At 39.6% G+C, this 16,159-nt stretch overlaps 1 protein-coding gene across 1 annotated transcript in view; it reads left to right on the top strand.

Annotated features, from left to right (window-relative positions):
• Positions 1-16,159, top strand: part of plxna1a (plexin A1a) — a 269,839-nt gene that overhangs the window by 187,183 nt on the left and 66,497 nt on the right. Inside the window, 2 exon segments of the mRNA XM_034144547.1 lie at positions 7,294-7,426; positions 7,428-7,518. Of these exon segments, the coding sequence (XP_034000438.1) occupies positions 7,294-7,426; positions 7,428-7,518 (224 nt within the window).

Raw genomic sequence — 16,159 nt, 5'->3', positions numbered from 1 at the left:
AAAAAAAAGACAGAGGGAGTGATTGATGGACGGAGAGGATAACAAACAAACATCCAACGGAGAAATTAACAGGGATGGATGTAAGAGGGGAAGATAAACAAATGGCAAAACCAATAAGCAGAAGGGAAAATGGATGGAGGGGAAGAGCGATGGGTGGATGACAGGTTGATAAATGTGGCGTGTAATGGTGGGGACTAGATGAGAATAAAGGGATTGACAAAGAAAAACAGAAAGCGACATGGAGGGATGGCATTTATTAGTTTTAATCGCTATCTGTGCATGAAATGGAAGACAATTACCAATTCTAAATTCTTTATCAAGTGTAATATATTGGGTGGTGGAGGCTAATAGTTTTAGACGTCCCATTACACAAGTTAATGTAAGTCTTGCTCTCAAGTATTTTGCTTGCCTATAGTAGATTAACTAACATTTTCCAATGTATTCTTTCTCTATTATTCACCATAAGTTTCACTTTTTAGATCAGACATGTTCACACTTTTATATCACATCTTTCTATCTGACATCATTGTAATACATGTCAAACGTGCAGTTCTTTTTGAAGATTGCTTGGATTTATAGTTACTAATCGGTCACAACCTAATTCTCCTGCCTGTGTTATTTTGTTTATAATAATAATAATAATAATAATTTTTGATGTGATGAAAGATGGGGATTAAACGTCATGAGCACATGCTGAGAAATACTACATTTGCCACAACACAATGAATAATCACATTTCTGTGCAATCAATGGATCCTGTCATCTTAAAAAATTGATTTGATGCCTTTTCCTAATCTGACTGACTAATACCAGCCTATATCTGATGACACAATCCAATTAGTACCATCATTGCCATTAACTTTGTAAGTTGTAATATTGCATAATGGAGCATTTTAGCCAACACACATGTATAAACTGAGTGTGTATCTACTATTTACTACTGTTAATACTTATATTATTGGTAAAATTACAATTTTGCAGTTGCTTGCTGAATGAAATCAAGGTTAGTTTAGGTTGTTTCAGTCAAAATTGTCCACCCTACAATGAAAGGGAACATAGAAGGTTGCTTTCCAACTCAATGTGCCCTGTTTGATTTATCTACGCTGGTATGAAAATAGTTATTCCAACTTGAACTTCAAACAACCCAACATAGATTGCCCAGGGTCTCAGTCTGTTTTCAAGTAAACCGTATAAACTACTAAACTTGTTTTCTTCCGCTGAACCATGTGGTGCTGATGATGAAGGCTTACAGTCAACCAAACTGTTTCATTTAGAAATCATGTCAGTCTATATTTCTTTATCATTGACATTCATTTTCCCCAGAGGATGAATCCGATTGACTTTGATGATCCCATGAACTTTCAGACGGTCCCATCATAAGGTCAATGTTTGTACATTTGTTCTAAGTCAATTAACAATTAGCTAAAATAAATGTATGACCTGCCACTGTAAAAAATGTTTTACAACATCTTATAAATATCTGCGTGATCTTAGCCATCACCTAAAATAAAAAAAACATAACATTTACTAAATATCTCAATAAACCATTTGTACCATTGGTTGCCATGAACATTTAGTTCAAATATTCCTGATTTCCTGAGGGTGAATCCTATTGACTTTAATGATCCCATGGACTTTCAGATGGTCCCATCATAAGGTCAATATATTTTAACTTTCAATAAGTTATTGATTATATGTCAAACAACAATCAGATTAAAGAAAGTTATGATTTACCACTGATAAATGTTTAATAATGGCTTTAAATAAATCACAACGGAATCTTAGAAATCTTTTCAAATGACAAGAAATGTACTTAATGTCTCTATAAAGCATTGGTACCATTGGTTGCCATGGCATTTTGTTCAGACATACATGTTCACCAGAGAATGGTCCCATTTGAAGGTCAAGGGCTTTTATCTTTGCAAAAATAAAATACATGTACACTGCAGACTATTTTACATCTCCAAGATCAGTAGTGTGAAGCAATAACAATAGAAAAAGCAGGATCTTAGCTATCTTTGAATACAACTCATATCAGAGATGTTGACATCTGTCGAGGCTCCACAGTGAGATTTTCCTGCTGAGTTATCCAGCTAACTCCTGAAACACACCCCAGGGATGTGTGCGACAGCAAAGAGAGTTTGGGAGTGTGAAATCCAATGATCTCAGTGTGTGTTCCTGTTATTGGGACTTTGGGTAAGCACAGCAGACCTCTCTCCTCGACTTTCTTGGTGGCATGCATAGAATGTATGCAGCACTCTAAGCCAGTGGTGTGCTCCTCATAACAAGACAAAGACAGAATAAACTGAAACAGCTGGCGAGGTTATGGATGAGTAATTTGTTTGAATCAACAATGCTTTCAACCCCCATAGATCTATTCAAGTTATTGTGCTAAAGCCTCATAGAATACCTATTATAAAACTGCATTATAAAACCTCATACAAATCTCATAAAGGCCTTCTCCTCCTTTTTCCTCTCCATCCTCTATTAATCCCTCTCAGCTCCGTGCCCGTCTTTTTCTCTTATTATCGTATAAGAGCGTATTATCCGTCTGAGGCAGAGGCTGGCCCGGCTTTGCCCTGGTGTAAAGTGGAGATGTTAATGTTAATTAAATCATTCATTTGGTTCAGATTAATTAGCGCCGCGCTACTTTTAAGCCGAGCCGTGGCTAATCAGATTACGCCCGAGCGGAGGGCCGAGGCGGGCAGATGGATACGGAAGAAGCTCGCTTTGAAGTCCGGCCGCCGTCTGTCTGCAGAGGAGGAGGAGAACCCTTTCTCTTGCTGTTTTTCCACTTCAGTTCAATTTAAATCTGTTTAACTAGTGTGACTGCAAACACATCTTCGGCCTTGTTATATCAACTGAGGTAATTAAAATAGAAATGAACAGATCAGAAAAAAAAAAGCTTAGAATAACTATCCATTTACCTTGACTTTTTCTCTCATTCCTGTCTTGCTCTCCTTGTTTTGAATTTTGTAGGAATCAGAAATCTTTTATTAATCCCACAGTGGGGAAATTATTGTTTAAAGGGGCCCTAATATGCTCATTTTCAGGTTCATATTTGTATATTGTGCCGCTACTGTGACATGTTAACATGCTATAATGATCAAAAAGCTCTTTATTTTTTTCATATTGCCTGTGCTGCAGCACCTCTTTTCACCCTCTGTCTGAAACCAGAGCCCAGTCTGCTCTGATTGTGATTGGTCAACCGCTTAGAGACGACCTGCCACTTAGTAAATCACTTACAGTGTGATAGCCAATAAGATAAGATAAATGTTTTAGCCAATAAAAGGACGAGTGTTACATAATGATGTCACTATGTTACTAAGTAAACAAAGTAGTGTATGGGAGAGAAACTCCCTCTGGACGGAACACAGGGATTTTAGACTTTGCAGACCATTTAAATGCACAACAACCTATAGAACACACTACAGGGAAGGGGAAACCCAAAAAGGATAATAGCGCCTCTTTAACAGGGGTAGTGCAGATAAAAAGACAAATACAATATATAGGATAAAGCTAATAAATAATTCTAGCACAAGTTCATAAAATCCAATAAGTACACATACATAGTAAGAAGGAATTTAAATTGGTAGCAGTATTATGAAATACATAAACATAAATTGCTTCTTTCTCTCCTCAAATAGTTTCTGTTTCCTCTCTGTTCCTCTCATTGTCTGGCCTCGCGGGCCCACACCAGCTTTACATTCATAACTATTTGTGTTGCTGTTTTGTTAACAAGCACAGCTAAAATGTATCTCCCCCCCCCCCGCCCGCCTTTCATCTCCCGCTCGTCTCTCGTCTCAGGTGTTTAAGGTGTTTAATTATGTATTTATTTATTACTTTTAATGACTTTTTCCACTCTGCAGAGTTAAGGGAATGCTTTTATTCTTCTTCGACACAACAGATTATCAATTCCCTATTGGCGTTAGAAGACATTACCTGTTGAATTAATTTCTTTAATATCCCTCTAGGTTTCTTGTTCCTTTTTTTACTTCTACTTATCCATGACAACAGATATTTTCTCATCGTCACAGCTTGGTAGTGGTAATATTTCTTCACTGTAGGTGTTTTAACATTCATTTATGCAGTCCCCTCTCAGCTTCAAGACACAAATTCTTGATTACTTTTTTTCGTGCCAGCCTTGCTTTTAATTCAAATTAAGTAACTTACATAACTTTCTGTTTACCAGAATAATATTTTTCAAGCACTATACGGAAGGTTACACACAATAGAGCAACCCTAATACATTTTTATATACAACACCAAGCAAAACAATGTACTCTAGCTTGGTGTAGAAAATAAAGTGAAAATAATTTTCTTTGAAAAGTTAAAACATAGGCACAGCTGACTTGTTAAAGCTTAACTTAACCGATCAGAGCAGACTGGGCTCTGGTTTCAGACAGAGGGTGAAAAGGCAGTATTAGAAAAATAAAGAGCTTTTTGAACATTAAAGCACGTAAACATGTCATAGTATAATACAAATATGAACCTTAAAGGCCCTGACACACCAAACTGACACCAAATAACACGTCCCGACGGACCCGACTGTTGTGTCACTCACGTCTCCTGCGTTTGGCCAAAAAGTCGCACTGGAACACACCGCAAAGACTTCAGGCGACGGCCAAGTAGCACGTACGCACTGCGCATGCATGAGTCGCAATAACTCTCCTTACCAGCAGGCGGCGGTAGTGTGTATTCGTCATTCAAAAGAGGCAACCGGAAGACAGACTGCGTGATACAAACAACAAATAGCTACATGCTACAGCTCAAGCCAAGCAGCACAGGGATGAACTATAATAATATAATATGTTAACAGTATTGGTGCAGTGCCTTTTCAGTGGGGCAAGATAAAGCAAATATGTGTGCCTATCCTGCTATTTGTGTTTATTCTTCTAATCACAAAGCGTTGAAAAAAAAAATGTGGCCTACATAAACAGTTGCAGCCCTAGCATTATTATTGGTTTAACTACTAACAGTATATTTTAAAAACATTTTAAAATGACCATCTTGAACAGCTACAACATTAAAATACTTCTAGGCAGATTGTGGACAGTAACAAAGTACATTTACTTAAGTACTGTACTGCTCCACTCCCATTCAGGCAAATAGTGTTTCGCTAAGCTGAACAGCCAATCAGAGTGATTTCTTTTGCCGACAGCCTCCGCTGCCGATTCAACAAGGTGAATCGGCAGCGGAAGGTGTCGGCACGGCCGAAAAGACAAGACGGTGCGGGACACACCAATCTGAGTAGAGCGACAGGACGCTCAACGACGGCCAGACATCTATCGACGGCTGAAATCGGCTTGGTGTGTCAGGGCCTTACGGGCCGTCTCCACGGCAGCGTTAAAAAATCTTGAAACGCTTCTGCCCATTCACTTTGAATGGGGTGACGTCACTTTTTTTCGCTTTCGCCGAAATGCATTGTGGGCAGGCGAGCGGAGATTCTCAGGATTTTCAAGATCCAAAGTTGAACAATGTTCAACTTTTGAGGCTGAGGTGGAAGCGTCAGCCAATCAAATCCCGTGTACGCAAATCTGACAGTTCAAGCTCTAGCCAATCAAACGGCGTGTATGCTGGGAGAGACATACCGCAGGTCATTTCCTCATATTCCAAAAAATGGAGGAGAAATTAGCGGTAGCGAATCAATCACCCGGTGCTTTATGACCAGACCTACCGGGATATAAACCGGAGGAGCCAGGCATGGAGGGAGGTGGCAGAGACAGTGGTATGTTTTCGCCTGTTTTGGGGAGTTTATATCCAGTTTACTTCGGGCTTTTTTGCTTCGTATGTCGCGGGCGGGAGATTCATGTGATTGGTTGCTCGCAAAAAATCCTCAAGCTTCAGATACGCCCACCTCCAAGATTTTTTTAACGCTGCCGTGGAGACGGCCCGTTACAATGAGCATAATAGGGCGCCTATAAAATCGCAACAAATCAATTTCTAAAATAATGGCTAAAAAAGAAACAAAAGTTAAAACATGATACAGCTTTTGCACTGGACATCTGGAAAACTGGTCAACATGTATCAATCATGTGCAATTATAGCAGCTTAACATTTCATTTAAAGGTCCCATGTCATGGCCATTTCTACTGATCACAATTCCATTGTTGAGGTCTACTAGAATAGATTTATACTGTGCTATTTTCCAAACTCACATTGGTTTCTCATACAGCATCTCTGTATAGTATGTGTATTCACCGGTATTCACTCTCTGTCCTAAACGGCTTGTTGGAGCTCCTGCCCCCCCTCCCTGTGAGCCCAGTGTGCTCTGATTGGTCACGCGACTGTGAGGAGCAGACAGGGCTTCCGTGTCGGCAATACAGATACAGCGAGAACAAGTGAAACTCATCCTGAGCACACACAAACACTCACAGCCGAAGTAAAAACAATAAGTGTGCCTTGATATTGAGTAAGAAAAAGGTTTATAACGCTGTGAGCATGGGTCTGCGGAGAGCATTTCTCCACGATCCCGCGATTTAACAGTCGTGGTAGATACCTTATTTGTTTTAAACATCATAAATACACAAACAACAATGAATACTTACAGGTTGTGTACCCGAATCTCCCGCTGGTCCAAACAAAGTAGGAACAGCATCGTTCTTCAGTGCCCTACGCTGTACATATCCGGCATGAATCGCTGAAAGGTTTGGGAAGCTTTGTTTCGTGAAAGGCTGGCAGAGGGTGCGGCCATAGCTCTGGGCGTGGCTACTGGGTATCCCTACGTAGCGATACCCAGGAAGTAAATGAGAAATCTCCAATCTCCAAGGCGTTTTGGGGAGGTCTTTTCTGTGTTAGAGTTTTACTCCCTACAGGGTGTACTTTGAGGGTTTTTGACTCTGCAGACCGTTTACATGCATAAAAACCTTCATAACACACAAGGGGACGGGTAATAACCGGAAAAGCATGACATGGGACCTTTAAGTCTCAAAGAGTGCAAGCTACAGGGTAGATACATTACAAATGCACTTAAGTTAGCCACGGCTCCCCTCTGTCCTTGCAGTGCACACACAAGGAAAACAAAAAAAACACACCATTAACAAGGAAGAAGTGTGAAACCATGAGGAGAGCAACAGAGAAGGGATCCCTCCCCAAGGACAGCATAAATTGCAATATATGTTGTGTGTATGGTTTGAAAAAGTTCATACAATTCAAACATAGAAATTACAGATTCAAAAAATTACAATTTAGCAAGGTAATGTGCACTGGGAATATCTGCTGTTCCTTCAGTGAATGAGGAATGTTTGCACAACTCCAATATCTAATGTCTCTCTTCTTCTTCCTCCATTGCAGCCCACCTGTACAAGTGCAGAGCGCTGCGGAACAGCTGTGGTATGTGCCTGAAAGCCGACCCCAGGTTTGAATGTGGTTGGTGCGTCCAGGACAGGAAGTGCTCCCTCAGGCAGGAGTGTAACGGCGGAGGAACTCCACCTCCCTCTGCTGCTGGCTGAAGGTGGAGGGTGGATGCATGCCGCCTCTGGGAACAGCCGCTGCACCCACCCCAAGATCACTAAGGGTGTGTGTGTGTGTGTGTGTGTGTGTGTGTGTGTGTGTGTGTGTGTGTGTGTGTGTGTGTGTGTGTGTGTGTGGTGTGTGTGTGTGTGTGTGTGTGTGTGTGTGTGTGGTGTGTGTGTGTGTGTGTGTGTGTGTGTGTGTGTGTGTGTGTGTGTGTGTGTGTGTGTGTGTGTGTGTGTGGTGTTGTGTGTGTGTGTGTGTGTGTGTGTGTGTGTGTGTGTGTGTGTGTGTGTGTTAAACAGGCTGTGAAAGTGTGTGTATTTGCGAGGATGCTTGCGCACTTTTAGTGATTATGTTTCTGCCTAATGAGGAATGGTTGCTAGGTAGATGGAGAGAGAGTGTTGGCTACCTTTCAGACAAAACACAACATGTTCCAAATCACAGAAGAGTGGAACTTTGTAAATATGATCACATGACACAGGCAGCACTTGTAATGAGCCGGTGCTCAGAACATGCAGTTTGATGCTACATCAGCAGTTGATGGAAACCAGAATGGGCTATGACATCCTGTCCAGGGTCAAATATTATATCAGCAGAATAAAACCTATGGCCAGTGAAGTTGCCAATAAACCTATAGGCCTAATCATTGTTTTCTTGGCCAAGAGGACATATTGAGCTCATTTTCATCTTCATATTTTTATTTAGTGTCTCTACCGTGACATGTTTACATGCTTTAATGTTAAAAAATCTCTTTATTTTTCTCATGCAGCACCTATGTTCACCCTCTGTCAGAAACCAGAGCCCAGTCTGCTCTGATTGGTTAGCTGGTCGACTCTCTTATTATCGGTTAACCGCTTAGAGATGGAGCGAAAGCCAATAGAAGCAAGAGTGTTATAAGTAGTGGTGTCTCTATGTAGCAGCTCTGTTGTGATTGGTCAATGTTGAAACCAAAAATATATGCCAAATTCTGCAAATATTGAATATGTTCTCCTATTTTAGCGTAGATCTATTTGTGAATAAGCAAAAGCAAGTGTATGTTCTTACTATTTAATTTAGATTCTATGTGGTAAACATGTATTATACCCAGAGGTGGGGACTCGAGTCACATGACTTGACTTGAGTCAGACTCGAGTCGCATATTTTTTGACTTGAGACTTGCTTGACTAACATTGATAAAAGACTTGACTTGACTTTGACTTGGTATTCATGACTTGAGACTTGACTTAAGCTTGAGACAGATGACTTGAAAGGACTTGACTGTTTAAAATTAAATATTTGCGTTTGTTTTTGTAGTGAGATATTACGTTTAGTTTTTTCGAAAAACGTGATTGGGTGATTATAGCGCCGTGCGCGCAAACCTGGCAACCCACTAGACGGCAGGAGTGTCAGTTAACATGGCAGCGGCTAGCGTTACTCCAAAAATAGTGAAGTTTGGATTCAAGGATTATGTTGTCGATGACGCTAATAAGAAGAGAACAGCGGTATGCAGGGTCTGCAGCATAAAGATCAGTGACACGACCACCACAACATCCAACTTCATTCGTCACTACAAAAAAACCCACAGAGAAAGGTGCGTGAATGTGTTGTGTTAGCTAGGAAGCTAACATTAAGTTTAAACTACGTTAGACTTGGTTTCAAATCGATGAAGCATTGCAAAGAGAAGACAAAACGGTAAATGAACACTAGAACCTCCAAGGGATTCATTTTGACTAACCCCGATACTGACGGGCTGTCAGGAGAGGGAGAGAGAGAGAGAGAGGAAAAGAGATGCCTCGTTTATTTCCCCTGTGTTATCAGAAGTTACTGTAAACTGTTGAATAATGTAGTTCATCTACTTTTAGTAGTTTGTTTAAATGTTTTAATTATGTTGTTTTTGTTTGTAGAAGTGCATCATTCCTTGATTTATTGTAAAATGAATCTGAACTTTTTGATCTGTTATGATGATAAACTGAAGCAATTTCTAAATTAACCCAATTAAGTGAGTTTTAAATCGTCCTACTTAGTTTATAAGGAAATTATGAAGAGGAACAAATTAAATGATTTGAAAATGATATCTATGTAGGTGCTGACGCTGTTGGCGGTTCTAGTGTTAACAGACATTTAAATTAAATATGTGTAATGGCAAATGCCATATATGATTTTCTTACCTGGAATTCTGCCTTTTTGAACAGACTTTTTGATTGAGTCCTAGCTATATTGTCTGCAATTCTAGGGTTAATATGAATCTAATATGATTGTCATCGGTCTAAATTAGATTTCAAATGATTAACTGTGTATGTAATGAAGATCATAGTGTGGGTTAAATCCATGTTCATAACCACTGTCTTTTAACTGATTTAAATGTGGAAACTGGGCTTATTCATCAGAATTTCGTATGACTTGACTTGCTTGACTTGACCTGAGCAATGACTTGACTTGACTTGACTCTCACCACAGTGACTTGGGACTTGCTTGATACTTGTAGGTCAAGACTTGAGACTTGCTCATGACTTGCACATGTAGGACTTACTCCCACCTCTGATTATACCGCTCTGCAACTTTTGTTCTTTGCTATGGCTTCATATCAGTTTAGATTTGTAATGACTTTTATTATTGTAACAAACCAACAAAGCTACAAACAAATATGAAGCAATTATACAATGTAGATATTTGAAACCTTCTTTAGGATTGTGTTTCTCTAGTCTATAGTATCACTATTGGAAAGAAAAATAAACATTCCCATTTGGCCAAAACCCCAAGAGACTCTTAAAATCAAACTCTCTTTAATGTTCCAGTCCTCAGATATGAAACACAGAAGCAGCGAGGCTCCTTTGAGCGCCCCACCATAATCTCGTCAACTGGTGAAGTCACCTGTGGAGATCCAAAGGCTGGTAGACCTTGATAGGCCGTTGCGTCAGCTCCCCGTCCCGAAGCCCCCGTGGTCACGAAATCCCTACGTGTCCTGAACACGCTGCTCCATTTTAATGTGCCGCTATTAAGACAGGACCTTGTGCCTGCCCTTGGCACAGAAATGGTATTATTACTCAATGTTACATCAAACTGGTACTCCAGAGACAGAGGCACGCACTGGAGACGCATGTTTGCTTAGAGTCTTTTTCAAGCTGTATTTTAAGTAGCTTCATCTGTGTATTTCACTGTCACTTGATTTCAAACATTTTTCAGATATCCATTCATGTTATTTTGCTTTACTTTTTGAGTTGGTGATGTTTCATACTGCATTTTCTTTGTATTGACTTTCAGTGGGTATTATTCAAAGAAGTAGCCTTTATCATATCTAAATAATACTGTCCAAAAAATAATTTAATTTATTCCATATCAGGTACAAAATCAGTATGAGGGATGAAATATTCCAACCCAAATGAACAATTAATGAATAAGATTAATGATATAATAGTGTCATTTAAGAAAAGTACCCACTTGGTTTTATCTATTGTCATTTATTACAAGAGCAACACGTCTCATTAAATACTCTTAATTAGGTTTTTACAAATATCAGCTTAATATCACGAGAAAGTACACTTTTTCATGAAAATATTCTAGCATTTTTTAAGTCAAATCATTAATATAATGCCACGCCATTTCCTAATAGTGTTGGTTTATGGTATATGAGTGTTTACGTTTCTTACTCTTGACCTCACAGCAGGTTATGCCAATGACAAAATGTTATGTTAAAACCTTTGCTACTATACATTGGATAAAAGACTCCCCTATTGTGTGAGAGGATAACAAAATCCACATTTAGGAACAAAGCAGTGTGTTTTGCAAGACTCTGACTGTGTGTTATTGTAAGAACATAAGGACATGGGAAGGAGAAGGGGGTAAAAGAGTCATGTGTTTTCATATCAAGGTAATAGTACACGTAGAGTGGGACCGGGAATAATAACTTGAAAGACATCTGGATATAAAAGCAGACGCCTCTATTATTATTATTCATGAGTAATTTCTGCCTTGCTTAGTTTATATTTCCTTCCAGGGGTTTTTCATGTATCAGGTAGAGCAGCCATCATAATGCTTTATTCACATATGTTGACTTAATTAAAACTATTAAATTAAAAGGTAAATCAGTTATTTTAACCCCCCCTTGCTGATTATGTAATATGATGTGATAATAACAGTTCTCCATCAGATCTGATCATCTTTTGGACATATACCACCAATTGCTAGACTTTAAGCTATAAAGATGGTTAAGGTAAGCTATTAAGGTATATTTGTATCTGTGGTATACATTACTATAATGTTTTACTGTTCCTGGATACAGCCAGTGTTTGGAATATTAACATCTTGTAGGTATAACTGGTATCCACAAATGAAAAGCAACAGCGAGCCTTCAATCATATTTAAAAAAGCCTATCAAAAAGAATAATTTGATAACCATTTAGTCTCCAAACCCCTCAAATGTACTTTTGAGTAAACTATAAATATCCCAATGAAGTATCCCCATGTGTTTTGAATATTTGAGTGTGTGAGCAGTGTTCCCAAGAAAGAAAAAAAAGGCCCTTTTTTAAATTGAATTTTCCGTACTCCCAGATTGTTAAGACCCCAAACTACGTTCTGACCACATAAACAGCTTCTGGCCTTCTGTGGCTCACATTCTATCGGTTACCACTCAGCCCACAGCGGTACAACCATGTTATAGCACATATGCACATGATAAGTGAGCAGGCTAGAGGACTACTAGGATACCACTGGTATTATGTTGATGATTTGATGTGGTTAGGACCGCAATATAAAGGCCACCACAGAGCGCCCCCACAGTGCTTTACCTCCATTGGGTTCCTGCTTTATAAAACAATTGGCCTAACACAGGAGGGAAAAATATGTAAAGAATAAGAACATTAATCGGATTAGTCTAGTTCTTCTCCAAAAATTAAATAAGTCGTTTTTTTTCCTCAGCCTTCTCCGCATTGACATACATTCTATGTAAACACATTCTACTGCCGTCCTCCACAAAATGGCTTTATTGATGCCAAATGTGCTGGCTAATGTAGCCTTAATTTGGCATGAAAAATACATCAGGTGAGAAGGATACATACAATAAAATCATTCGGGATTTGTTAGAGCAAAAATCAAAACCAACAAACAAAACAGCTAAAACGGATTTCAATGTGGCACGCAGAAAGATGTGTGAATTGGTCTGAATATTACTTTTTCCCCCAATTAGCTTTAGGTTTCGCTGGTGCATCCACAAGCATTTGTCAGTTTAATCTGTTTGGCTCCTTGTGAAGAACTTAAATCCATTTTCCTTTCGCAGTTACCTCCTAAGTTTTGCTTGTCAGTGGCTGAATGCAGTTGAGTTGTATCGGATCACTATCCTCCCAGAACCGCCTGAGGCCCATTCCCAGCTTCAGGGCATTTGTACTTTACATTCCCCACAGAGTGCTGGTTATGGCTTGAATGTGGTAGTGTTTTGTCAAATCACTGCAACAGCGTCCAAAGCTGCTTGAGGTCCCATTTCCACACTGTGGCATCTGCCTGCATGCCCACACACAGTGAGTACTGGTTTATCTTGGTGCCATACTTTTATACTTCCAAGAGTTTCCGAGGTTCTATTGGAAATCCACTCTGAGATTTCACAGAACAATATCTAGGAGGTGTAGCGGTCTGGCTTCAACGATCATGTTTCATACACATAGCTTATGAATATAATATGGCAGTGTTATTGCTTACATAAGTCTCTTGTGAAAAATGTAAGGCCCCTGCGTTTGGTGGGCAGCCCTTCGTACAGTTGGTTAGCGAGGTTGCACCCAGCACTTTTCTTCTCAGTTTTTCCCACATTTTTTTAAGGGATGTCGAGAGTTCCATCTTGATCCCATTGCTTGATGGTTTGATCTGGAAGCAGTTTGAAGACAAAATGCCCAGCTATCACCACCACATGTTTCTTTTCACAAATATGGGTGTAAGCAGTGACAGATTGTCATTAGGAAGGCAAGTAAGGTAGAACATTTGCCATTGCTTTTCTGAGCATTTATTATAAACTGTAACTTACAACAACAACGCAATCTCTTTCCCAACCCTTCACAAATAGCAGCTCAATCAGTGGCTAAACACGTCAACCCAGAATGCTCCAGATACACCTCTAGCGGTCTTCTAGGTAAAAGTCATTTCTTTTTTTTACACAACATAGTTCAAGTATGTTTTCTAGGCAAGTTTGTAACCAACTTAACTTACCTAGAGTTAAGTATGACACCTAACTGTTATACGTATCTTGCAGATACCCGACATTGATTTGTGTTGTAACACGTTACACATACAGCAGTTTCCTGAGTAAAAGTCTTGCGTTTTTTGTATGTATTGTCTTAAAATATGTCACTTACAAATATGATTGGACTTTAACCCAGGAATCCGTTTTATGTTTAATACTTAATATATATAAACCAAAGTCAATGTTGAGTCATTGTAAGAGAGATTGGAATGACTTAAACAGTTAAATGATATGTGGTCTTTTCAAAACCATTCTAAATAAGTATATGCAACACATGCATAAAATACACCATGACATTTTTGCCACAGCCTGTTAAATATTGTGTTTATGGTGTGATAGTATACGTTCCCAGAGTCTTCATTGCTCCCTTTTCCGATGTTTCCCCCCTCAGAAGATGGTGGTAATCCCTTCTACCAACACTCTTCTTCCTCTGTCTGTGGCTCTGCCAGTGTTTATATCCCAGGGCTTGGTGGCTAGCTGATATTGTGTTTTGTGGTATCATAGCTTCATTCTTCCAAAAACCATCCGAAGCCCCATTTCCACACCCTGACATCTGTTGTCCATATCGTACCCTGGAGCTTAATGGCCACTCACTCTGGTCAGTGTTTACCAGCTATTGTGTTTGTGGATCCAAAGTGCCGAGGCTGTGCTGGCGCCTGAGGTTCCAACGTGAGTCAGCTTCCAAACATTCGGCAGCATTCTCCTGAGCCAGGCCGCCCTCTCTGTTTCCCTCCTGGTCTCTTATTTCAGTTTAATACAGTTACTGCGTTGTTTTGCAGTTAATTTGTAAGGTATTATTTTCCCCAACATGTTCATTGTTTCAGACTTATTATTAGATTCCTTTCTTCCTCGTGGCTACACATGGCTGATGTTGCCTGTTGGTCTTTCTGTGTGTATCCTTTAAAGCGTGATGCTGCCAAAGGTATTATGTTCGTCCTACTGGTAAAATAAATATGTAACGGAAATAATTGGTACTTGATATTTGTATTTAGTTTAAGATTAAGGTTCTAGGCGGGAGTTTAGCATCGTAAAGATAATTTTCACGGCATACAATTGTGTTTGCTAAATATGAGCTTGTTAAAGTCTCTTTTGATAGCACCACTGGGAGAAGGACTTTAGAAAGACTCTAAATCTGAGTAAAAAACAACTGTGACATGTTTCCATGCATTAATGTTCAAAAAGGTCTTTATTTTTCTTATACTGCCTGTGCTGCAGCACCTCTGTTCACCCTCTGTCTGAAACCAGAGCCCAGAAAGTGTGTTTCATGGTGATGTCATTATGTTACAGAAGTAAAGAAAGGAGTCCCATGGAGGCATTTCAGGAAGGGGGGACAGTGTGGGAGAGAAGGAACTTTGGGATTTTAGCCTTTACAGACCATTTACATGCACAAAAAACTATTATATATATATATATATATAACACACTAGAGGAAAGGGAATACCCCAACAAAGCATAATATGGTCTCTAATTCCTGTTGTCATTTTCAGTTTATCTCTTTGAGTTAAAGTCTTTAATTTGATCATTTTCATTTAGATTTTTCCAATTTCCACCTCTTTTTGTGCTTTAATTTTTAATTGTATCTCTGTGGAAAATTATACTCCATATGTTTGGCAATGCAGAAACTAAGGGTTGCAATTGCAAACCCCGGACCATCTGGTTAGCTTTTTATCAATTGCTCTTCTTCTTGTGACAACCGATGAAGTATCCTTGAGCAAGGCATTTAAGCTCCACGTTTTCCAGTGGCGCTGCTCATTAGCTAACAATAGAGCAAAGTGCAATCAAGAGGTTTCTTTTTCCGACAAATCCTTCATTCCCCAAACTAGTCAACACTTGTCAAGGTGTGTTGTTTGGTACCCTCCTTGGTATAATAATAGCAGAATGCCTCCATACTATCAGGTCTTGAGTTTACATTTCCACACTCGTGTCTGCTCAGCCAAGCAGTGCAGGAGAACAGGGCAATGGACTGATTAAACATAATTACCTCGTGATGCTTGTTAGGGATTAGGTGTGTGTGTCCGCACTGTAGTGTATGTGTGTGTGTTTGCGACATCCTCCGTCCATCAGTCACCATATTTGTTTTGTCACACCACACCTGTTCCCGTTACGCGCTATAATCTGCCCAGATAAATCACATTACGCTTTTCGGCGGCGCGGCTGAGCGTTACACTGCCACAGCCTCGCCGCTGAAGCCAAGCCGGCGTAATAACTTTCAATTAAAGCCCTCAGATGATGCCTTTGGTCGGTGCTTGTTTGATTCTGTTATTTCTTTCCCACCCTCTCTTTATCTCACTTTTTCAGTGCGTTCAAAAGCAGAGAGTGTGATTTTTCTTCATTAAAACTGAAATCACCTGTTAGGGGCAATTTGGTGTGGTGTGTGTGAATGTTGGTATGGTGTGTTGAGGTTTCTTTATAGTGTGTGTGTATGTCTGGGAACCATTTTCAACACTATGTCTCTATTTCCTTGATCTTATTGCTCTTTTGTCTCTTTTGTGTATTTGAGAA

This window comes from Trematomus bernacchii, unplaced genomic scaffold (assembly GCF_902827165.1).
Source record: "Trematomus bernacchii unplaced genomic scaffold, fTreBer1.1, whole genome shotgun sequence".
Classification (NCBI taxonomy): Eukaryota; Metazoa; Chordata; class Actinopteri; order Perciformes; family Nototheniidae; genus Trematomus; species Trematomus bernacchii.
This window is presented reverse-complemented; position numbering and strand designations above follow the sequence as displayed.